The following is a 25,304-nucleotide window of genomic DNA, read 5'->3' on the forward strand; positions in this document are numbered from 1 at the left end:
TTATTTACTAGGGACGGGAAGATAGATGAGGAATTAGATAGACGAATAAATGAAGGTAAGAAGGTTATTGGTAGAGCAGGTCCCCTTATCAGAATTAAAAATTTATCAAATAAAGCTAAAATGGAAATACATAATTCTATATTTGTACTGACTATACTATAAGAGTAGAATTAACGCAATTGACATGAGATTCATGCGCATAATATGCGGGAAAACCCTGATGGGCAAAGTAAGTAACGAGATAATTCTAAAAGAATGTTGTGCAGAAGAGACGCTAGTAGACACATGGGAAAGAAATCGTTTAAGATGGTTCGGACATGTTGAGAGAATGCCAAACGAACGACTAACGTAACAAGTGTATCAAGGTAAAGTAAATGGCAGCGTGCCCAGAGGTAGACCGCGGAAAGAATGGTTAGAATGTGCCTGCATGAGAAAATGCATGGACATAAAAGAAGCTAGAGAAGTATGCCAGGACAGGAAAGTATGGCGGCAAATAGTTGATAAAAAGAGTGCCAGTAGAGTGAATGACGCCTGAAACAAAGACCTTGGCTACCAATGGACCCAAGTGGGGAACCTTACATAACGACTTCGTGAGGTTCTTCGCTTGGAGTGATTGCTAGAGAGATTGATCAGCGACCTGGGTCGGAGCAGTGTTGCGGAACGAACGTGTTATTTACTTAAATAGCACGAGAATTCTGGATCAATCTAAAAATTCTCTATCCCTTCCTCACACTACTCCCTTCCCCTACCGAATGAGTCACGCCTACCCCGAAAGGGAAATGGCTTAATGGTGTAATAATAATAATAATAATAATAATAATAATAATAACAATGTTCAATTTTATTTGAAAGATATTGGTGAATTTTTCAGTATATTTTACTCAAGTTAACTTTAGGTTTAATTTATTTGTGCAATGTTTGACCTAGCTTAGGCCAATTGCTGAAGCTAAAATTTGACCAGATTTAAAAACTTATTAGCTAAAATTATAAATTTGGAGTCTCATTTTTAGAATTATCCTTCAATTGCTTTAATATTATAATTTTAATAATTGATGGAAATTCTTTTTATTCTGCTTTTTATGTGTTAAAATAGTATTTTACTTTAATTTTTAATTAAAAAATTGCATAAGTTTTATCAAAGTATTTTAGACGCAAAACTTACACAGAATAGAAAATATTATGTATATTTTTCATTTCTTTGATTTATTTTTTGCATTACACAGAAACAAACTTTTTAAGCCAAACTATGAAAAAGATAATTTTGATCAACATGATTGGTTAAGCAATAAAAAATAAGTACGATGTTTGTTAATTTTTTTCCAAATGAAGCTAGGAATGAAACGATTCACACTTTTGCACTGGGAATGCAAAATTATTCAAGGATAACTTTCAGAAATTCGATTGTTAAAAAAATACACCAAATTTATTATGCTAGTTAATAAGTGTTCAAATCTGGCCAAATTTTATCCTCCGGAATTTCCCCTCCAAATAAAATATTGCCGTGACAAATTAAAGTTACTGCGTTGGGCTTGAGTAAAATATACTGAAAATTTTACCATAAAATTTCACGTGAGCTTGAACATTTATGATTTATTATTTAATTTTCAACTTATTAAGTCAAATGACATTACTGGAACCATTATAATTCACAGATTTCGAGTATTATATTTTTAAATTACCAAGTGCTAAATTTTAAAAATGTTATATATTCCGTATTCTAGTCCTCATTAGATACAAAGGACTCCCGCTGACCAGGCTCGGCGGCAACTGTTCGGCTGAGTGAAAAAAAAACCGTGTAGTGGGGGAACCCTGCGCAGGTAGCTGCGGCGGAATTGTAATCTGCCCTAAATGATGGTAAGTTGTTTTCACCTTAAATTCGTCATATTTTCCGCCGACAATACACAATTTCATTGGGAATGGATCGACCCCTTTCTCAGTATCTCTCCTCCTCTCTTTTGTCCTCTTATCTTTCATCTCTTCCATTATTCTGTCATCGTAGCTCATTTTTATTGCGCTTCGAATCACCGAGAGGCTTTCTTCCAGCGAGGACCAGATCGCTTCCGGTTTGGATAAATCCAACATTATCATAATCGTCACATGATGGGGGGAATGAGTTAAGGCTGATCCTGTCATTGCTGCTGAAATTAGCGACGAAGATAAGTGTCCAACTTCCCAAACATGGACTACGTCTTTTACCTGACAAATTGGAGATAGATATTTTTAACGTGGTAGGTTTACAGGGATCACTGCGCAAAGTGTGACGGATCTATTACACTCACTTCCCGATATAAGACCGATCTTGGACACGGCTTGACCTTAACTCAGCACATTCTCTTTTGGCCCCGCGGCTCCGCACAACACGAAACTCCGGAGGCCTTAACTTCTCGGAATATCGTAAACCGGGGGGTCTCATATCGGGACTTGAGGGTGTTTACTTCAGGGTGTCTACTAAAATCCTGGAAAACAATTCCCTGACAATTCCAGGTTTTTTCCAAGGATCATTTTTCATAATGCGGTGAATGATTAAGCATTTCTTGAATTTTTCACGAAGATCATGAATTAAAATAATTATTCACAAAAATTTGGATTTTATTTTCTTATGTTTATAATTCTGTGCATGCTTAGGGAAAAGTTAAGTCAGGTACTATATAATATGTTCAATTCAAACAGCTGTAAAATCCTAACTTTTTAAGTACAAATATTGCATTTTCAATAAGATAGATAAATTTCTAACAAAATAGTTGAAATTTTGACCAAAAAGATTAATTTTCTACAAAAAAACTACTTTTTGATCAAAAACATTAATTCTTAATCAAATATTTGAATTTTCTATTAAAAAGGTTCATTTTCAACCAAATAGTTTCATTTTGAACTAAACGGATTTTATTTCAACCAAAAATTGAATAGTTAAGTTTTTAGTTAATAAAAAAACTAATTCAGGACAACAGCAAAAAATGCCCACCAAGGTGATGAATTTGCAACTAAAATCATGAATCTCCTAATACTGGATTAAATTAATTTTAAACCAAAAAGATGGATTTTTAACAAAAGAATGTTAACTTTTAACCAAGTATTTTTATTCTCAACCGAAAAGTTGAATTTTTAACTGAAATAATAAATATTGTAATGGAATACTTGAATTTCCAATCAAAAAATTAATTTTTAAACAAGAAGATTAATCTTTTAACAGAAGAGGCAATTTTTGCAAAAAATCCATGAACTTTCAGTTAAACAATATACATTTTCATTAAAGTAGCCGATAAACAAAAAATAATAATTTTCAAAAAAAAGAATGGAATAGATAAATTTCCAGTAAAAGAATTAATTTTCCACCAAATTAAAAAACAACGAATTTTCAACAAAAGTGATGAATATTTAAACTAGAATGATGAATCTTCAACTGGAATAGATAAATTTAAAAATAAAAATATGAATTAAAAAAAAAACAGTTAACTTTTAACCAAATGGTTTTATTTTTTTATCAAAAATATGAATTGTTGACTAAAAGGATGAATATCTGAGTGAAAAAACTGAATTTTAAACCAAAAAAAAACTTTTTAAACAAGAAGATTAGTTTTCTACCAAGAGAGATGATTTTACAAGAAAAAAAAAATGAATTTTCCACGAAATGTTTGAATTCTCAATTAATGAAGATAATTCTTCAACCAAATAGTTGAATTTTAAATAAAAAAGGAACAGTTTTCTACCAAAAATGGAATAGTTCAATATTTCTCGTTTAAGAAAAATACTAATTCAGCACAACAATACAAAAATTCCACCAAGGTGATGAATTTTCAACAACAACAAAAATGCATTTTTAAACAAGAAGATTAGTTTTCTAACAAAAGAGACGGTTTTTACAAAACATACATGAATTTTAAATTAAACAATATAAATTTTCAATAAAGTAGCTGATTTAAAAAAAAAAGAATAGTTTTCAACAAAAAATGAAATTGTTAAATTTTCAGTAAAAAATTAATTTTCCACGCAAAAAGATTTTCAAGAAAAGTGATGAATTTTGAATTAGAATGATGAATCTTCAACTGAAATATATCAAATTTAAACTAAAAAAATGAATTTTAAAGAGTTCAACTGCCAATCAAATAGTTTTATTTCCAAACAAACAAAAATGAATTTTTAAACAACAAGATTAATTTTCAAACAAGAAGATGAATTTTCAAACAATAAGATTAATTTTCTATTAAAAAATACGACTTTTCCAAAAAATACATGAATTTTCAAATAAAAAAGATATACTTTCAAGAAAGCAGTTTAATTTAAAACTAAAAAAAGAACAGTTTTCAGCAAAACATGGAATAGCTAAATTTTTCGTAAAAAAATTAATTTTGCACACAGAGAAATCCAAGAAAAGTTATGGATTTTTTAGTAGAATGATTAATCTTCAATTGGAAAGATAAATTTTGTACTAAAAAGATGAATTTTTAAGAACAGTTTTGTACCAAAAATGGAATAGTTTAATTTTCGGTAAAAAAATTAATTTTTCACACAGAAAAAAAAACAAATTTTCAACAAAAGTGTTGATATTTCAACTAAAACGATGAATGCTTAACTGACATAGTTCAATTTGAAACCAAAAAGTTGAGTTTTTAACTAAAATTATGAATATTTAACTGGAATACACGAATATTGAAAAGTAGATTGATTGTCTATCAAAAGAGACGATTTTTCAAAAAAATACATGAATGTTTTATGAAATGGTTGCATTTTCAAATAAACCACATAAATTTTCAAACAAATAGTGGAGTTTTGAATTAAACAATATCAATTTTCCACAAAAAAAGGAACAGTTAAAGTTTCACTTAAAATAAACAATTTTGTACCAAAATAATGAATTTTTAATTCTAATGATAAATCTTTGATTGGAATAGTTTAATTTTTAACAAGAAGTCTTATTTTCAACCAGAAAAATTAATTTCCAACAAAAAACATGAATTTTCATCAAAATACATGAAATTTCCCCGAAAAATATCAATTGTGAACTAAAAAATTAATTGTTAAATTTTCAATTACGAAAAAAGTGAAAGAAAAAAGAAACGCTAAGTAGATTAACTTGTGGTTGCGTTCGCGCTCTCTATTTCTCGCTTGCACTCTCCTTTTCGATCGCTCGCTCCCTTTTTTACTAACACGTCTCAAATTGCGCTATCGTAAAAAATAAAAATAAGGATCTAGATATAAGATATTCTGTAAATAGTTGTAAATAACTGTAAATAATAAGGATAATATTTTATCTCTGATTTTATAAAATATGTAGGCTGAAGTACTGATACAAAGAGATTAATTCTCAAGTCAAATGATGGAATATTCAATTACATTATAATTTTTCTGTAAAAAATAGTCATTTTCAACTAAAAAGAAAACTATTTTAAAAAATAGTCGATAAAGTTTAAATAAAGTGATGAATTTTCAACTAAAATGATAAATCTTTAACTCGAATAGTTGAATTTTCAACAAAACTGATACATTTTTAACTAAAATTATTAATCTTTAACCGTAATAGTTGAATCTTTGACCAAAAATCTTATTTTCTACCAGGAAAATGAATTTCTACTATAAATGACTAATTTCGAAAAAAAATACATGAATTTTAATTCAAAAAACATAAATTGTCAACCAAAAAAAGAATGGTTAAATTTTCAGTTAGAAAAATTAATGTATAACTAAAGAGATGAATTTTTAACTAAAATGATGAATCTTTCATTGAAATAGTTGAATTGTCAACCAAATTGATGAATTTCAAACGAAAAATCTTATTTTCAATCAGGAAGATTAATTTCTGCCAAAAAAGACGAATTTTCGAATATGAATAATAATTCTCTACCAAAAAGACGATTTTTCAACAAAATAAATGAATTTTTAACGAAAGGGTTGAATTTTCAATCGAAAAAGACAAATTTTCAATCAAATAGTTAAGCTTAGAACTAGACGAGATCAATTTTCAAACAAGAATGGAATAGTTAAATTCTCAATAAAAAGAAATAATTTTCAATCAAGCTGCTAAATTTTTAACTAAAATGATTAATCTTTTACTGGAATAGTTCAATTTTAACCAAAAAGGTGCATTTTTAACTAAAATTATTTATCTTTAACTGTAATAGTTGGATTTTTAACCAAAAATCTTATTTTCAACCAAGAAAATTAATTTCTGTTAAACAAGACGAATTAAGAAAACAGAATTTTTCATTTAAAAAACATAAAATTTTAACCGAAAAATGTTTGGTGAAATTTTCAGTATGAAAAATTAAGGGATGAATTTTCAGCTAAAATTATGGAGTATTCAATTATATTATACATTTTCAATAAAAAAAATCATTTCTAACCGAAAAGAAAACTAATTTTTTTTAAAAAGTAACATTTTTAAATAAACTAATCAATTTTTATCCTAAACGATGAATTTTCAACTGAAATAGTTGAAATATCAACCAAACTGATACATTTTGAACTAAAATGATTAATCTTTAACCGTAATAGTTGAATTTTTAACCAAAAATCTTATTTTCTACCAAAACAATTATATTCTTCCAAAAAATAGGAATTTCAGAAAACAAATTTTATAAATTTTCAATTAAGAAATTAATTTTCAACGAAAGAGATGAATTTTCAACTAAAATGATGGAATATTTAAATCATATTATACATATTCAGTAAAAAAATCCTAATTTTGAGCCAAAACGAAAACTAATTTTTTTAAAGTTAACATTTTTAAATCAAGAAATGATTTAAATAATGAATCTTAAACTGGAATAGTTGAATTTTTTACCAAACTGACGAATTTTTAACTAAAATTATTCATTTTTAACTGGAATTTTTTAATTTTCAATAAAAAAATCTTATTTTGAACCAGGTAGATTAATTTCTACTGAAAAAGACGAATTCTCAAACAAGGAGATGATTTCTTGAGCAAAAAGATGATTTTGCAACAAAATACATGAATTTTCAGTTATAAAAGATCAATTTTGAACTGAAAACAGATTAATTTTCAACCAAAAATGGAATAGTTAAATTCTTAGTGAAAAAATAATAGTTTTAAATGAAGCTGATAAATTTTCAACTAAAATTATGTATCTTTAACTGGAGCAGTCAAATTTTAAACCAAAAAAGGTGAACCTTAAAGTAAAATTATGAAAGTTTAATTGTAATAGTTTAATTTTTAATAAAAAATAATTTTTTTTTGAAGAAAATTAATTTATACTAAAAAAGACAAACTTTTAAAAAAAATACATGAATTTTCAATTAAAAAGCATTGATTTTTCAACCAAAAAAAGAATCATTACATTTGTTATTAGATAAATTAATATTTAACCAAAGTGAGATGAATTTTAAAGTAAAATGTGGAATATTTAATTGTATTATTATTTTATTAATGTTATTATTTATTTTTATTATCAGTTTTAGTATGAAATAATAATTTTCAATGAAAAAGAAGCTAATTAAAAAAACAGTTACATTTTCAAACAAAGTGATGAACTTTTAATTAAAACTATGATACTTTAACCAGGACAATTGAATTTTCAACCAAACAGATTAATTTTTAACTCGAAAATATAATTTTTAAAGCAAAAATAAACTTTACAATTTTTAGCTAAAAAATTAATTTTTTACTAAACAGATGAATTTTTAAACTAAAATGATAACATTTTTAATTTAAATAGTTACATTTTCAATCGAAAATAATCATTTTCAACCAAATAGAAAACTAACTAAAAAAAAAGTTACATTTGGAATAGTTTCAAACAAAATGATGAGTTTTCAACTAAATTGATGGATATTCAACTAGAATGATTGAATTTTCAACGAAAACAATTAAAAAGTTAAACTACTTTATTAAAAATTGTTTTTGTTATGTTTTAAGCTTCGTTAGTTTATTTATAAGTTCATCTCTTTCGTTGGAAGTTTACATATTTTCTTCAAACGTCATCTTTTGTGTTAAAAAACCAACTATTTTGGTAGAAAATGGAATTATCTGTTTGAATATTAATTTTATATTGAGTGAAAAATTAATTTGGTTGAAAAATCAACTATTTCAATCAACCACTGCTGCATGAAATTTAACTATTTCATTGAAAATCCATCTTATTTGTTGAAAATGCAATATTGTCTTGTTTTGTAATATCTTTAATTTTGTTTATGACTCTTGAAAAATGAATCCCAAGTTAGTAAAAAAATAGAAAAAAATTGGGTACAAATTCCGATTTTAGGTATTTTAGGGGATTTTTTAAATTTAAGGAGTGCAAAGGGAGGAAAAGGGAGAGAAAAGGAATGTTAGGTAAAAAATGGGATAGACTGTGATTCCTGGACTTAGTTTTAGTTAAAATGTACAGAATTTTAAATAATTATTATAAAAACGAATCACTATTATAATCAAATTATAATGAAAACTATATAATTTTTTTTTTTAATTTTGTGATTTAAACTCACCAAACTTTTTCCAGCTTTTCGACCGAAAGAATAATCCACAGCAATCGTTGGTTTGGGGGTTTCATCCTTGTCTAAAAATCTATAAACCATCGTCGTTTTTCCCTGAAAATAATTATGATCACACATTTTGAAATAAATAAAAAAATTTTTTTAATGACTTACGACTCCTTTACTTCCAACGAGAATAATTGATCGTTCATGCGTTTCGACTGCATCAGTTTTTCTCTTATTTTCTTCCTCTAAGGCCAATCGTAATGCCAACTCCCTCGTATTTTCTAAACTAACAAATAAAACTATATAATTAATAATCATTTTAATCATTAAAATAATAAATTCAATACGTGCCGAAAAATCCAGTCTTTTATTATTTAAAATAGTAATAAATATCATTTTTAATTAATTAAGGTATTTATTTTAAGTATTTACATTTATAACAAAGAATAATTTTTTATTATTAATGTAATCAATAAAAAACGTTAAGAAAACTGCATTATTTAAATTATTTACCATTTGGATTGTCTAAAGAGGTTTTTTCAACAATACTTACCGATTGTCTTCTGTCATTTTTGATTTTTGAAAATTGCTTGCAAAAACAAGTTAATAATTATAGTAATTGTTATAATAATGATGAGAAAGCACAGGCGGGAAATTCACGTGGAAAATGTCAGAAAGGTTTAGTTTGTGTTTTTAAAAGCCAAGTCACTCGTTGCTATGGAAACGTGGCGTCGCATTTATATTTTCTACAACTGGCACTAATCTTATTTCTAGTGTTTCTAGTGCCTAATTTTTAACATAGACTGTTTTGCGATAGAACGAGGTTCAACTGTATTTTTTGAAGAAAAAAAATGCTTTTGTATTTTAAATACAAATAAGGTGCTTATTTATTTTAACACAAATGAAGTTCTTCTGTGTTTTTTATACGAATGAGGCTCTACAGTATTTTTTTACACAAATGAGGTTCTACTGTATTTGTTGACAAGAATCATTTTCTACTATATTTTCGAAACTAATAAGATGCTACTTTATTTTATATACGAAAGATCTCCTATTGTATTTTATATACGAAATATAATAATCTACTGTATTTGAGACACGAATGAAGCTCTACTGTGTTTTATTTATGAAAGAGGCTGTCCTGTATTTTTACCCAAGAATGGATTTCTATTGTATTTTATAACAATAATAAGTTCCTACAATATTTTAAACATAAATAAGGTGCTAGTGTATTTTATAGATGAATTACGTTCCACTGTACCTTTTATAAGATAGATAATTTGTACTTTCTACACGAATGAGGTTCTTCTGTATTTTCGGATCGAATAAGGTTCTACTGTATTTTTGGAAAAGAAGGCGTTTCTCATTTAATTTTAAATCAAATGAGGTTCTACTGTATTTTAAAACAAGCATAACATTCTACTATATTTTAAGCACAAATGGTTCTACTGTATTTTACAGAGAAAATATCTTCTACTGTATTTTATAAACTAAATAGAATCTACTGTGTTTTCGACGCGAAAAAGGTTCTATTGTATTTTTGAAAAAGAATGAGCTTCTACCATATTTTAAAAACCAAGAAGGTGCTACTATATTTTAGAAACAAATCAAGTTCTACTGCATTTTACATACAATAGAGGCTGTCCTGTATTTTTCCACACGAATGAGGTTCTACTGTATTTTTGAAGAAACATTATTATCTGCTATATTTTCAGCGCAAATAAGGTGCTGCTGTATTTTGGACACGAATGAGGTTCTACTGTATTTTATATACACAAGAGAACCAACTGTATTTTTTACACGAATAAGCTTCTACTGGATTTTTGAAAATAACCCGTTTCAACTGTATTTTAAAAACAAATGATGCGCTACTTTATTTTAGTAATGAATGACGCTCTACTGTTTTTCAAATACAAAAGATACTGTACCGTATTTTTTGACACGAATGATGTTCTACTGTATTTTTGTCAAAAATATGTTGAACTGTATTTTCAACACAAACAAGGTGCTACTGTATTTTAGAGAGGAATAAGGTTCTACTGTTTTTTTGTAGAAGCATTAATGTGCACTATATTTTTTACACAAATTAGGTGATACTATATTTTAGACACTAATGAGGTTCTACTTTTTTCGAATACGAAAGAGGCCCTATCGTATTGTTCGTCACGAATGAGGTTCTTCTGTATTTTTGGTCAAAACATATTTTATACTAAATTTTGAACGCAAATTAGGTGCTACTGTATTTTAGACTGGAATGAGGTTCTACTGGGTTTTTTTGTAAAAGAATTAATTTCTACTATATTTTCAACACCAATAATGTACTACTGTATTTTAGACACGAATGACGTTCTAATATATTTTATATGTGTAAAATAATTCACTATATTTTCTACATGAATGAGATTCTACTGTATTTTTTGGAAAAAATTATTTTCCACTATATTTTGAACACAAATGGTGTTACTGTATTTTATAAATTAATGAGGTTCTCCCGTATTTCATATACGAAAATGGATCACTTTTTTTTCTACACGAATAAGGTTCTACAGTATTTTTGAACAAGAATTTATTTCTACTGTATTTCAAAAACAAATAAGGTGCTGCTTTATTTGAGATATGAATGAGTCTCTACTGTTTTAGAAATACAAAAGATGCTCTACTGTATTTTTTCTGCACGAATAAGATTCTACAGTATTGTTGAACAAGAATTTATTTCTACTGCATTTCAAAAACAAATAAGGTGCTGCTTTATTTGGGATATGAATGAGGCTTTACTGTTTTAGAAATACGAAAGATGCTCTACTGTATTTTTCTACACGAATGAGGTTCTACTGTTTTTTTTTTAGTTTGAAAAATTATTATCTACTATATTTTAAACACAAATGGTGTTACTGTATTTTATACATTAATGAGGTTCTCCTGTATTTCATATACGAAAAAGGATCACTGTTTTTTTCTACACGAATAAGGTTCTACAGTATTTTTGAACAAGAATTTATTTCTACTGTATTTCAAAAACAAATAAGGTGCTGCTTTATTTGAGATATGAATGAGGCTCCACTGTTTTAGAAATACAAAAGATGCTCTACTGTATTTTTTCTGCACGAATAAGATTCTACAGTATTGTTGAACAAGAATTTATTTCTACTGCATTTCAAAAACAAATAAGGTGCTGCTTTATTTGGGATATGAATGAGGCTCTACTGTTTTAGAAATACGAAAGATGCTCTACTATATTTTTCTACACGAATGAGGTTCTACTGTTTTTTTTTGTTTGAAAAATTATTATCTACTATATTTTAAACACAAATGGTGTTACTGTATTTTATACATTAATGAGGTTCTCCTGTATTTTATATACGAAAAAGGATCACTGTTTTTTTCTACACGAATAAGGTTCTACAGTATTTTTGAACAAGAATTTATTTCTACTGTATTTCAAAAACAAATAAGGTGTTGCTTTATTTGAGATATTAATGAGGCTCTACTGTTTTAGAAATACAAAAGATGCTCTACTGTATTTTTTCTACACGAATAAGATTCTACAGTATTTTTGAACAAGAATTTATTTCTACTGTATTTCAAAAACAAATAAGATGCTGCTTTATTTGAGATATGAATGAGGCTCTACTGTTTTAGAAATATGAAAGATGATCTACTGTATTTTTCTACACGAATGAGGTTCTACTGTATTTTTTTGGAAAAATTATTATCTACTATATTTTAAACACAAATGGTGTTACTGTATTTTATACATTAATGAGGTTCTCCTGTATTTTATATACGAAAAAGGATCACTGTTTTTTTCTACACGAATAAGGTTCTACAGTATTTTTGAACAAGAATTTATTTCTACTGTATTTCAAAAACAAATAAGGTGCTACTTTATTTGAGATATGAATGAGGCTCTACTGTTTTAGAAATACAAAAGATGCTCTACTGTAATTTTGGAAAAGAATTCGTTTCTACTACATTTTTAAAACAAATGTGGTGATACCATATTTCAGATAAGAATAATCTTCTAATGTATTTTGTATACACTGTTCTACTGTCTTTTTCGACATGAACGAGGTTCTACTGTAGTTTATATACGAAAGAGGCTGTACTGTATTTTTTACACGAGTGAGGTTCTACTCCACTATCGTGTTGTTGGAGACATATCAGGTTCTACTGTATTTTAGATAAGAATAAGGTTCTACTGCATTTTTTGCACTGTTAAGGTTTATTAGGTGCATGAAAGTTTTTCTACTGTACTTTTGTACATAAATGAGGTTCTGCTGTTTTTTAGATAACGATGGTGTAGATAATAATTAGGTGATTATTTTGTTGTTTTAACGTGAATGCGGACTGTACTTCCATACACGAAAGGGGTTCTACTGTATGTTTGGACAAGAATGGGGCTCTGCTGTGTTTACATCGGAATGAGATTCCATTACTTTTGGTACATAAATCATCTTCTGCTGTGTTTCAAAGACAAATTAGGTGATTTAGTAGATTGGACACGAGTGCGGTTCTATTGTATTTTTAAAACGAATGGAGTACTGATATATTTTTTACAGAAGTGGTATCTACTGCATTTTCAAACCGAATAAAGCAATATTCAATATTTATTTATTTAAATATAATAATAATATATGATAATATATAATAATAATTATTTTAATTACTTATATTTATATATAAAGTATTTAGGTCACTGATTTGATTCTCTTATATTTTGAATACAAATGAGGGTCTACTGTATTTTGAGCGCTAATGACGTATTGAATTTAGTGTATGATTGCGGTTTCATTTTATTTTAGAAAGAAATGAGATGCTAATATGTATTTTATATTGTAATTTTGACTCGTATGAGGTTCTACTTTACTTCATACACGAGTGGGGTTCTCCTGTATTTCGAACACGAATGAAGTTTTGAAATACAACGCAATTTCATGTTTTAAATCTCTTTTTATCCTTTTTATTACTTCTTTTTGAGTTATTTCTTTTTTATTAGTTCTTCTTGAGTGGATTTTGATACCAATTATAACTACAATTATATTATCGTTAGTTTTTGTTTGTTAGTAACTAAAAATCGAAGAATATACGAGAATCTCAAAAATATCTTGAACCTGAAAAAGGGATGAATTAACACCCCCTCGTCGCGCACGCGCTGGATCTTCTCCCGAATGTACTACTACCACCTCCCTCCCGCCAAGCGCAACCACTTTCTCCCTCTCCCCTCCCACGCTCGAGTCGCGCTTCGCCGCTGATAAGATAGATTGAAAGACAGTAAGCCGCAACGCGTGCGCGAGGTAGGTTCGCGCGCATGCGCACTGATCTGTTCCGATTCGACTGTGCACGGTGTCAACTACGAAAAGCAAAAACGGTTCCAGTGAAAAATGCCGCTGTGATCAAGACACGCCGGTACCGTGTCTGCGAGGGCAATCTCGCCTTGCCCCATTCTCGACCTCGGTACTTCCGGTCCCGGAAATCAGGGGCGACGGTCACCCAAAATCGAAGAAATTGATATCTGGGGCTTGGGCCTCCCGCCATCGGAGAGTGCCACTTGGATTATTTTCGAACATTCTCGCCGACAGTTTTTTCCGACTGGATTGGGAAATCGTCACTGACACTGATTCGGTAAGTCTTTATTTTATTTTTATTTTCATCAGTGCTGCATGCATTGCTAATTTTGTTATTGGGGCGCGAGGATAAAAAGTATTTCTTATACAAAAACTACTTTCTGTCATTTCTCACACTTTTAATTTTAATGATGAAATTAGCAAATAAATCAAGAGCTGAATCAGTTATCGTAGTAAAAATAAATTATTATTTTTATATAACAAATCTGGTTAATTATTGCTATTATTTTATCTCAGCCAAGACTGTTTTTCGTCTATAATTTGATTGCCCTTGGTCCTAGAAGTTTCAGATTATATTTGTATAATCCCCAGACAATTTCGGATATTAAATCCTGGTCTCTAAACTTCAAGACTCGACTAGTTTAAATACAGAAAAAGAATCGAAAAGCTGTCAAAATAAAATGTGCTCATTTTATCTTGTTTCTAACCTACATTTTATATATTGAACTCATTTTTTTAATAAATATAATCACCGTTATTGTTCATTCCCAATTATTATTATTTATTATAAAATAAAGTATGGGAGATTATTTTTACTACCACCTTATCGATTCCCTCGGTTTTTACGCGACACGATTTAAGGCTGGTCAAGTGCGGGGGTCAACACGATATACAATATGTACCTTTTTCCCCCCGTATTATCGATTCTCGCGTTCTCTTTTTATCTGCGATTTGACTGACACGGTCGCGAAAAATTGACGTTTTGTTGACGGATGAATACAAATTTACAACTGGATACTTCAATGAGCCTGCGGGGGGGGGGGGGTAGTTATTTGCGAGCATTTATAAGAACGGAGAAGCAGCGCAGTCAAGGTTAAGCCCCATTTCTTAGAACCTTATTCGTATCACAAATAAAACAGAAACCGCTTTGCTTCAAAATACAGTAGAAACCCATTCTGATCGTAAACACACTGAAACCCCATTCGTGTATAAAATAAGTAGAATCTACGGAACCCCACCTACACCTAAAATACAATGGAACCTCATTTGTTTCTAAAGTAAAGTAGAACCTCGCTGATGTCCCAAAATTGAGAACAGAATACATCGACTTTAAACAAAGGGGAACCCCATTTAGCTCTAAAATACAGTAGAAACCCATTCGTTTCTAAAGTAAAGTAGAATTCTGCTCATATCTGCAAATTGAGGAAAACATTTTTCATCTTTAAAATACAGTAGAGTCTCATTGATGTGCAAAAAGTAAAGTAGGAGTCCAGTCACTCGTATAACACAAAAGAACCTCATTCACTTCTAAACATTTAGTAGAACCCCATTTATTCACAAGGCACACTACAACCTTATTCTTGTTTCAAATACAGTAATACTTCAATTATGCCCAGAAACCCACTATAATCACATTCACCTTAAAATACAGTAGAACCTCATTCGCTTTGAAAAATACAGAAGAAACCCAAGGTCTCCCAAAACACACTTTAACCCCATTTTAGTGTAAAATACAGTAGATTCTAGGAAACCACAGTCGTCTCTAAAATGCAATGGAACCTCATTCGTTTCTAAAGTACAGTAGAACCCCGATCATGTCCAAAAATGCAATCTAACATTTTTTGTAGTACATCAGAACGTTTTTTTGTGCCCAGAGAGTAAAGTAGGACTCCATTCGTGCATATAAAACAATAGAACCTCATTCACTTCTAAACATTTTGTAGAACCACATTTTTTCGCAAAGCACACTACAGCTTCATTCTGGCCTAGAATATGATGGAACACCATTCATGGCCAGAAATACTCTACATAATCTCATTCATCTAAAAGATACAGCAAAAGATCTATCGCGTTCAAAGCGTATAGTAGAACCTCATTGATGTCCAAAATATTGTATAACCTTGTTCTCCAAAATACAGTTGACTTCTAGTTGTACACAAAACAAAATACAACATTCATATCTAAGATACAACAGAACCTAATTTTATCAAAATTGAGTAAGATACAGCAAAACCTAAATTGTGCCCAGAATGAATTAGAACCTCCATCGCTTTAAAAGAGCACAGTAGAACCGCATTCAAGTACAGTATAAAGTATTACTAAATCCGCGTAAAAAATACATTAGAATGTAATTCGTCTCCAAAATAAAGTAGAACATCTGTAGTGATGAACGAATACAGTAGAACCCCATTAGTGTAAAAAAATATCATATAACCTCATTGGTCACTAAAATACAGCAAACCACCATTTGTACACAAAATAAATTATAACCGATCCAAATTTGTGTTAAAAATACAGTAGAACCTTCATCGAATTGGAAGAGTGCAAAGAACCTTATTCACTCTTAATAAACAGTAGAAACTAATTTTATTCTTAATATACAGTAGAATCGTATTATTGTAAAAAAAAGTATAACCTAATTTTTTTCTGAAGTACAGTAGAACCTTATTCATTCACAAAGCAAACTGCAACCTGACCTATGCCTAAAATACAGCAAAACCTAAATCGCATACAAAATGAACTAGAACCTCCGTAGCTTTAAAATAGTAGAGTAGGACCGCATTGAATAACAATATACAGTATTACCACATTCGTGACCAAATACAGAGCCTAATTAATGCACAAAATACAACAGAACCATATTAGTGATTTAAATATAGTAGAACCTCATTCATTCAAAAACTAGAACCTTAGCCGTATCTAAATATTGCAAATCCTAGGTCGTGTCAAAAACTTATTAGAATCCCCATAATATTAAAAAAGTGCAGTAGAACTGATTTCGTTCGCCATATACTGTAGAACCTCATTTATGATTCAAATGAAGGATATATAACATAATTTGTCTCCCAAATAAGTAGAATACCGTTCTTCCACAAAGCAAACTAGAACCTCAATTGTGCCTAAAATACTGCAGAGTCTCCATCGGATCACATTAGAACCTCCACCGTGTCAAAATAATACACCAAACCCCCATTCGCTCTGAAATATAGTAGAAACCCACTGGCGCACAAAAACTAGATCCTCGGTTGTGACAGGAATCTAATTCATGCCCAAATGATAGTAGAACCTTCATCGTGTTTATCCAATACAGTACAACGTTTGTTAGGTAAAACAATCTGGAACCCTATCGTTTTAAATACAGTGAAAATTTATTTCTGTTAAAATGTACAGTAGATCATCTCTGATGTTAAAAGTATACGGTAGAACCTCCTCAACGTCTATTGTACATAACAATTAATAAATTATATTATTTATTTTTCGAAAATCACTCAGTCAGTAGAACTTCAATCGATTTTGAAGAATGAAGTGGAACCTCACTTGTTCCCAATATATAGTAGAATTTCATAAGTGTTTAACCATGCAGTATAACATAATTGGTCCCTGAAATACAGTAGAACCCCATTCGTGTATAGAACGAAATAGACGTCTAAATGTGGTTAGAATGCAGAATAACCTAATTCGTGTCCAAAATAAACTAGAATCTTCGCATCGTGTCCGAAGAGTGCAGCAGAACCTCCATCGTGTTAATAAAATACAGTACAATCTTCATGATGTAAAACAGTCTGGAACCTTACCGTTTTAAATAGAGTGTGTTGAATATTAGAAAGAATATTGGAATGCGTGAGATTGTAAAGCAAAAGTTAATCTCCTCTCACGATTCTAAGAATGCATAGAGAATTAAGTGTTTAGTTTTATGGTTTTGGTCTGAAGTGACGAATGCCATGATCTGGAGTACAGGGCTGACTGTTTTAAAAAGGGCGTGAGTGGGACATTTTTATGACCTAAGTCTAGGACCTTAGTCGACAGTCGTTTTGCTTCACTCATATGAATTAGACGTACCTTTCTTCTGCAATTTGAATAAACTGTTTGTCTATAGAATTAAAACGCAGTATTTTTATCTCATTCGTGCAAAGACATACCAGAATTTAAGATATGCCGGAAATACAGGAGAACCTAATTCATGTCCAAAATACATTTAAACCTTCACCAAGTCCAAACAGTTCAATAGAACCTTACTCGTGTTCAGAACTACAACAAAGAATAATTCTTCTCCGAAATACAGTAGAACCTCAATTGTGCCCAAAGAGTTCAATAGAACCTCATTAGTGTCCATAAACACAGAAAAAATTTGCTCCAAAATACAGAAGATACATAATTCATGTTCAAAATAAATTAGAACCTCCATCGGGCCCGATGAGTATAGTAGAACCTCATTCGTGTCCATAAAATACAGTAGAATCTCCTTTGCGTCCAGAAGATACAGTATTACCTTCCTCATCTAAAACAATTTCACACCTTTTCGGCTTGAATACAGTAGAAATTCCTATCCGTTAAAAAAGTACAGTCGAACCTTCCCAGTGTCCATGACCTACTTTGTGTTAAAAACAGAAAAAATATTGCATACAATAAAGAAAAATTAAACAAAATTGCTCCCACATTAATTTGCTGAGTCTGTCAATGAAAAGTGAATGAAGCACGTGCTCGTCGAGACGAACGGCGAACTAAAACTGTCAACAATACTCGGTCGAGGCGAGATTGGTCATTCCGAGAAACAAGCTGATTTCTCACCTTAGTCAACAAAGAATCTCATTTCTAGAGTGAAATCGAGTAAGAGAAAAATATTGCTGATTCAACAAGATTAATTTCAACGACTGGAGATTCTCGAATTAAAAAATGTACGTCTTTCGGAAGGGACCTATGTTATTTTTTCATCAGTTTTATTGCTTCTGAGATGATTCGTATAAATGTTATCATTGTGTAACTAATTATTTCTTATCTCTTGAATCAAGATAATGTGCCAGAAAATAAATTTAACTTTTGTCAAGGTCAATTTTCTTTCTGGAAGTGTAAAAGAAATTTTTGTAATAACATTATAATTGAGGGACTGGATTCTATAACCGTTTATAAAATTATTCCGCCAAAGGACTTAGGACCCTGGAAACTTTTCACACAAGTTGTGAAACTTAATTTGAAAAAAAATGCTATAACGAAAATTTTAGTTAAAATTCAAAATTTAATTTTATAGAAAATTTAATTGCACTTCTTTTTGCTCTAAACAAGTTGTAGCTTTTGTAGTTTTCAGAATTATGCCGAAAACCCATGAACTTTTTTTTTAAAGTAAATAGATTAGGTACTTTTCCAGTTGTAGGAAATTATAAATAACATTTTCGGTAAATTTAATTGAGTAAAAAGTTCGAAGAATTGGCTCAATTACGGCGAATTAAAGGAGAAAAACATACGAAAAGATTTTTGGGGGACGGGGTAATCAAAGATTTTTATGTGGTGTCTTACAACGGCGACCTACTGAAAAACAAAACAGAAAATAAACGAAAATACTAAAAAATTCGCAAATTTGAAAGAATATTTCACTATTTGGTCGAAACTCGAAAGTTGAACTACTACTTGATTAAAAATTAATTTTCTTAGTTAAGGTTCATAATTATTTTAGTTAATTTTTTTTTCTTGTCGAAAATTCAAGTATTTGGTTAAAAATTAATTTTTTGTTTATTTGAAAATTAAATTTTACAATAAATAATTTAACTATTATATTTTTGGCACACAATTTATGTTTTTTAGTTGAAAATTCAACTATGTGGATGAATATTCCTTTTTTTGTTTTGGTAGAAAATTCATCTTTTTGGTAGATAATTAATCATCTTGGTGAAAAATTCAACTATTTGGTTGAAAACTTATCTGTTTTAGTTCAAGATTTAAATATTGGGTTGAAAATGCGTCTTTTTTTTATTAAATTCAATTGTTCAAAATTAATTTTTTTAACTCAAAATTTAACAATTACAATTTCGGTAGAAAATTGATCTTTTTGAGTTGTAAATCCAAATATTTGGTTCAAAATTTATGTATTTGGCTAAAAATGTATATTTTTGGTTAGAAAATTAATACTGTCGTTTGTAAGTTAATTTCCATATTTAGAATTTTTTTAGAAAATCAATTTTTTGTTAAAAATTTAACTGCTTGGTAGAACATTAATTTATTTAAGTTGACGTTTAAACTATTTTTATTAAAAATAAACAAATTTAATTTATAAATTAAATTAATTTAATTTTAATTTAAATTTTATTAAATAAATTAAATAAATTTTAGTTGAAAATTAAACTATTTGATAGAAAATTCCTTGTTTCTTTTTTGCAAATTAATTTTTTGCAATGAAAATGACCCATTCTATTTTTGGTTGAAAATTCATCTTTTTGGCTGGAAAATCAAATTTAGTTTGGTTGAAAATTCACCTGTTTTGTAGAATGATATTATTTTAGGTTTAAAAATGTAACATTTTGGATGTTAATTTTTTTTATTTATTGAAAAGTGTTTTTTTTCTTGTGAGTTTAACTCTCGTTAAATTTTTTTGTTCAATTCAACTGTTTTTGACTTTAGATATAAATGTTTTCCATTTTTTAGGATTCAAAAGTTTTGCTAAAGATTTGATTTTTTAAATTAAATTTAACTGTTATAAATTTTAAATTAAATCATTTTTGGTTGAAATATCAACTATTACATTTTTCGCCGAAATTTTATCTTTTGGTTAAAACTAATTTTTTCTTCTCAAAATTTAGCTACAACTTCATTTTGGTAGAAAATATATCTTTTTTACTTGCAAATTCGATTATTTGCTTGAAAATATATGTATTTTATTAAAAAGTCGTATTTTTGGTTAAAAAATTAAATTTGTCGTTTGAAAATTCAACTACAAATTTGACTCAAAATTCTTTTCTTTTTGTAGAGAATCTTTTTTATGTTTGTTAAAAATTTAACTGGTCGAAAAGTAATCTGTTCAAGTTGACGATTCATATATTTTTTTCAAATTTTTATTTTTTTGTGAAAAATTCAAGTCTCTTGGTTAAAAGTTTAACCCTATTTGAAAATTCGTCTGCTTGATTTTTAAATTCCCCTCTTCTAGTTAAAAACCCGTATTTTTTGGTTCGAAAACTTATTTCAAAAGTTTTCAGGTTTTGCAGGTTTATTGATCGTCTAGTTATTTAATTTTCTAACAAAAATTATGCATTATTGTTTATTAAAAACTATTTTACTTCGGAGAACTTTTTCATGAAAATTGTATTCTTCTAAGAATTATTGCTTTTGTCATAGTAAAAAATGTCTTGGTAGGAAATAGGGTATGGGGTGGGGGTGCCAAGGTGAGCAAAAAGATCAAATGTGGATCCATATATTGTCGACTGGAATACCGCATTGGCGTGCAACTGACTTGGTCCCGACAGGTACTGCATTCTGCGATTCCAGTATTGCTAACCTTTTAGATAATGGAATTCCCCCTTTTTCAAAAAATAAATCAACCAATTTTATCTTGAATCGTAAAAATACATTTTTATTACAGCGTTTGTTTTGTAGTTCTAGAAATCATAGTAAATTAATGAATTAACAAATAAGGGGTCAATCCAAAAATCACGTAAGGTGCTTTTCAGATATTTTCAAGTCCCCCCCCCCCCCCCCCCCCCCCCCCCCCCTAGCCCATCACCTAAAAAATTTGACTAAGATTTTATAAATTTTTAAAAAATGTGATAATAACATTAAGTATTTAGTTTCACGAACAAAAGCAAAATTTCCCATTTTTTAAACTAATATTTTAAAAGCATAAAAAATTAACTTCAACGCTTATTTAAACTATTATTTTTAGCGAATAAATAATCAGTATTTTTTTTAATCTAGTAAAGGCTTAAAAGTAATCCTTTTTGGTTGAAAAATGAACTGTTTTTTTTTAAATGCACATTGTCAGGCAATTTGGTCAAAAGTTGCACTACTTTGTTGAACATTCATTTTGTTAGTTGAAGATTCATAATTTTAGTTAAAAATTAATTTCTTTCGTTAAAAATTTAACAATTCTGTTGGTAATACGAAATTTAATCAATATTATTTTTGGGTTGAAATTTATCTTTCTTAGTTAAAAATTGATGGACTTCGTTAAAAAATTGACTTTTTGGCAGAAAATGAATTCTCTTGGTTGAAAATTCAACTTTTTGGTTAAAAATTGATATATAGTGTTGAAAGTTCGACTTTTTTGTTAGAAACTCAATTCTATTGGGATGAAAATGTAAGGTTTGGTTAAAAATTAATCAAATATTTTTTAGCTCAAATATCAAGTATTACAATTTTTGTTGAAAATTCAACAATTTGGTTGACATTTTTTTCATTGTTGGTTTAAAAGTTCATCATATTTTTTGATGAAATCTAATGTTTTTTTTTGTTAAAACTGCACCTGTTTGGTTAAATTTGTTTAGATGTAAATTCAACTATTTCCGTAATAATTTGTTTTTCATTTTTAAAAATTGATCTATTTTAGTTGTAAATTCATTTCTTTTGATAAAAAATCAACTTTTTTTTTAAATTAATGCTTTTTGTTTAAAATTCAACTATTTGGTTGATAATTAATGTATTTTATTAAAACTTTAACTTTCTTGTAAGAAAATTAATTCTCTTGGTTCAAAATTGAACTACCTTGTGGAAAATTCGTTTATTGACTAAAGTAATTTTTTTACTTGAAAATTTAACAATGTGGTTAAAAGTTCAACTGTTTGGTTAAAAATTATCTTTTTAATTTAGTCAGTGTGTATAAAATAATAATTGATTTTTAAAACTGAACTTTAGTTCGATCCTATTAAAGTATTATTTCAGTCTAAAGTACTATATTTTAAATCCTACGAGTTGACACTTTTTTTACAAAATTTTTAAAATGAGCATTAATAAATCAAATAATCAGAACTAAACAATTTGAAACTGCATTTTTATATTAAAATAGATAACTTTCAATCGTTGAAATTTCAGAGTGCTAAATTTAAACTTTAAATGTTACAATTTCATTTGTTTCGTTTAAAAGGAAAATGATTTGTAAGTGAAAATGTGGAATTTTGATGTATAAATAACAATGGAACAATTATTAATTTGAAACTACTTTATATTTTTAAAAAAATCAACTTAAAAGGATTCATGTATAAAAATCGTTTGAATTTCACAATTCTAATTGTAAAAGAAAGGGCAGCAGTTTTGGATTTTTTTCGAATTGGAAGAGGAAATATTTTGTTTTTTACATTTTTAGTGAGTTCCAGACGGGAAAATTTTGTATTTTAAACATTTTTATGAGTTTGAAACGATGAAAGTTTTTTTCTTAACTTTCGTTCCATTGGCAGAAGGATATTTTTTTTTAGGTTTTTAACTATTTTGAAGGGAAGAAATTTTGGTTTTAAGTATTTTAGGAATTGGAAAAAGGATAATTTTTTTAACAATCTTATTGAGTTGGAATGGACCGTGAGAATTTTTTTCGAACTCGGAAACAACTGGGAATTCTTTTCTCGATTGAAACGGCCACCTTGAATTTATTTTAAATTCCTATACAATCTTTATGAAATTCAAGTACCAAATATAATAAAACTGAAAACTCTGGAATTTCAACGAAAATCTGAATTCAGAGGAATTCCGCCTCAATTGTGTGGGAAAGTTTAAGATAATTCCCTCAATATTCCAAGGAATTCAAAAAGAAAATTTCGTGGAATTCTGCATTCCTTAAAATTCCACTCGAGTTTCATGAATATTGCACAGAATTTTTTCTGAAATTCCATGAAAACTTAATATGGAAATCCCATGAAACCTTAATATTTTCGAAAAATATTTTTAGTAATTTAGGGCCTGCTTTGATTTTTTAATTGGAAAGTCGTCTGACCCAAAGTTTACTTTGTGGCTTGGAATCACGCTGAGACGATTTTGTTTAGCAGGGCAGGAAGCTCAGAAAGGTATACCGGAAACGAGATCGAGAGAAAACTCTGACCGTAACGAGCTCCTGTCTCTGAAACCGTATAGCCACGAGACCAGAAATCTTTATTATTAATTCAAGATTTATATTATTAAGATGTTAGTTTATTTAAAATGAGACTTGTACTTAGTATTGAAATATTCCAGCAATATTCCGATTTTTTCAGAATCAAAATTGTTTTTTGTTCTTGTAATAAATGTCTACTATCTTGTAGCATTATTATAACTTTTAAAAATAAATAATAGTGACAATTCCATCTGAAATACCATATAGAATGAGAAATTCCTTCTGGAATGTCTAATGGAATCTAGAATGTCATTTGGACAAATTACATGGAATATCACCTAGAATGTACAGGTTTCATAGTTTTCCTCTTATTTCCCTACGTTTCCCTATTTCCCTGGGTTTCCCCTTTTGTCAAATTCTCCAAAAAATCTCATTTTTCCCTTTTCTCTTTAACTATAAAGGGTGCCTACTCACCTGAAAAACCTGTAATTTTCAGAGCATTTTTATACACTTAGATAAAACAGGAAGTGTCAGGACATTTTCTTTAAGTCAGGACATTTTTTCGCGAACGTTCTTATATATTTTTTGCCCATAGGATACATATAAAACAAAACAAGAATATTTTTCATTCGTAAAAAATAGCTTTATATTACAGGAATTAACTGTTTGGTTGAAAATTAGTTGGTTTTTTTTTGCTGTTAGAAATTCATTTTTACATTCTTATCAGAGAAGGTATTAGATTTGTGTGAAATTTGACCTCTCTCCCAGTTTTTGTCAAAAATTCACGTTTTGAGACCCCTTGAATCCGAAAAACAGGTTTTTACGAATGTGTATGTCTGTCTTTATGTCTGTCTGTCTATGAGCACGATAACTTTTGAACAAAATAATCTATTAGATAAATAATCTCTTTTAATGTCCTAAGCTATATGCCAAGTTCGTTGGTCAGCCATTTTGGATAAAAATTCTAAAAGTGAGCGTTTTTTGAAAGTTTTTGAGACCACATTTTTTCATGATTCAAAAATTCTCTGTGCCCTTGTTCATATTACTTGAAAAGCAAAATGTAAATTTTCGTAAGCCCTACAAGGTTATCATAACAACTTTTTGAATTCTTTCGAAAAATTGATAATTCAAATTTTGATCAAACAAAAAGTAATAAAAAATTGTATTTTTTTTATCAAACTATGCAAGGTAGGAAAAAAATTATGAGACAAACATTATGCGCCAAAAAATATCTACAAATTTTTTATTAATCTTTTTTTTATACGAGGGTAGTTCAATAAGTCCTTAGAATGACCAACATATGGCGCGCGAATCACTCCAAATCATCTGTTTTCAGTCAGCACCACTCCCGACTAGATATATGGTGCAGTCACAGTCCAGATCTTCTGAGTTTACGTGTTTTTATAACCAATTGAAGAAAAAATTGTTCATTAAGAAAAATGGAAAAAAAAACGAGTTCAGAGCGGTAATCAAACATTTTCATTTAAAGGGTTTAACTCCATATGAGATAAAAAATGAATGGGACTCAGTTC

At 28.8% G+C, this 25,304-nt stretch overlaps 2 protein-coding genes across 3 annotated transcripts in view; one reads left to right on the forward strand and one right to left on the reverse strand.

Annotated features, from left to right (window-relative positions):
* Positions 1 to 9,087, reverse strand: part of LOC117172527 (cytoplasmic dynein 2 light intermediate chain 1) — a 14,809-nt gene extending 5,722 nt beyond the window's left edge. Inside the window, exons 1-4 of one of the 2 annotated variants that reach the window (XM_033360557.1) lie at positions 8,984 to 9,087; positions 8,599 to 8,716; positions 8,437 to 8,538; positions 1,870 to 2,196 (exon numbers count right to left, since the gene is read on the reverse strand). In XM_033360557.1, the coding sequence (XP_033216448.1) occupies positions 1,870 to 2,196; positions 8,437 to 8,538; positions 8,599 to 8,716; positions 8,984 to 9,000 (564 nt within the window). In that variant the 5' untranslated portion in view covers positions 9,001 to 9,087. The remainder of the gene's footprint in view (positions 1 to 1,869; positions 2,197 to 8,436; positions 8,539 to 8,598; positions 8,717 to 8,983) is intronic. The other variant, XM_033360566.1, reaches the window with a different exon arrangement.
* A 4,899-nt stretch (positions 9,088 to 13,986) lies between these two features.
* LOC117172639 (protein numb) overlaps positions 13,987 to 25,304 on the forward strand; it is a 192,280-nt gene continuing 180,962 nt past the window's right edge. Inside the window, exon 1 of the mRNA XM_033360759.1 lies at positions 13,987 to 14,052. The gene's annotated coding sequence lies outside the window, so the exon portion shown is untranslated. The remainder of the gene's footprint in view (positions 14,053 to 25,304) is intronic.

The sequence above is a fragment of the Belonocnema kinseyi genome, chromosome 1 (assembly GCF_010883055.1).
Source record: "Belonocnema kinseyi isolate 2016_QV_RU_SX_M_011 chromosome 1, B_treatae_v1, whole genome shotgun sequence".
Lineage (NCBI taxonomy): Eukaryota > Metazoa > Arthropoda > Insecta > Hymenoptera > Cynipidae > Belonocnema > Belonocnema kinseyi.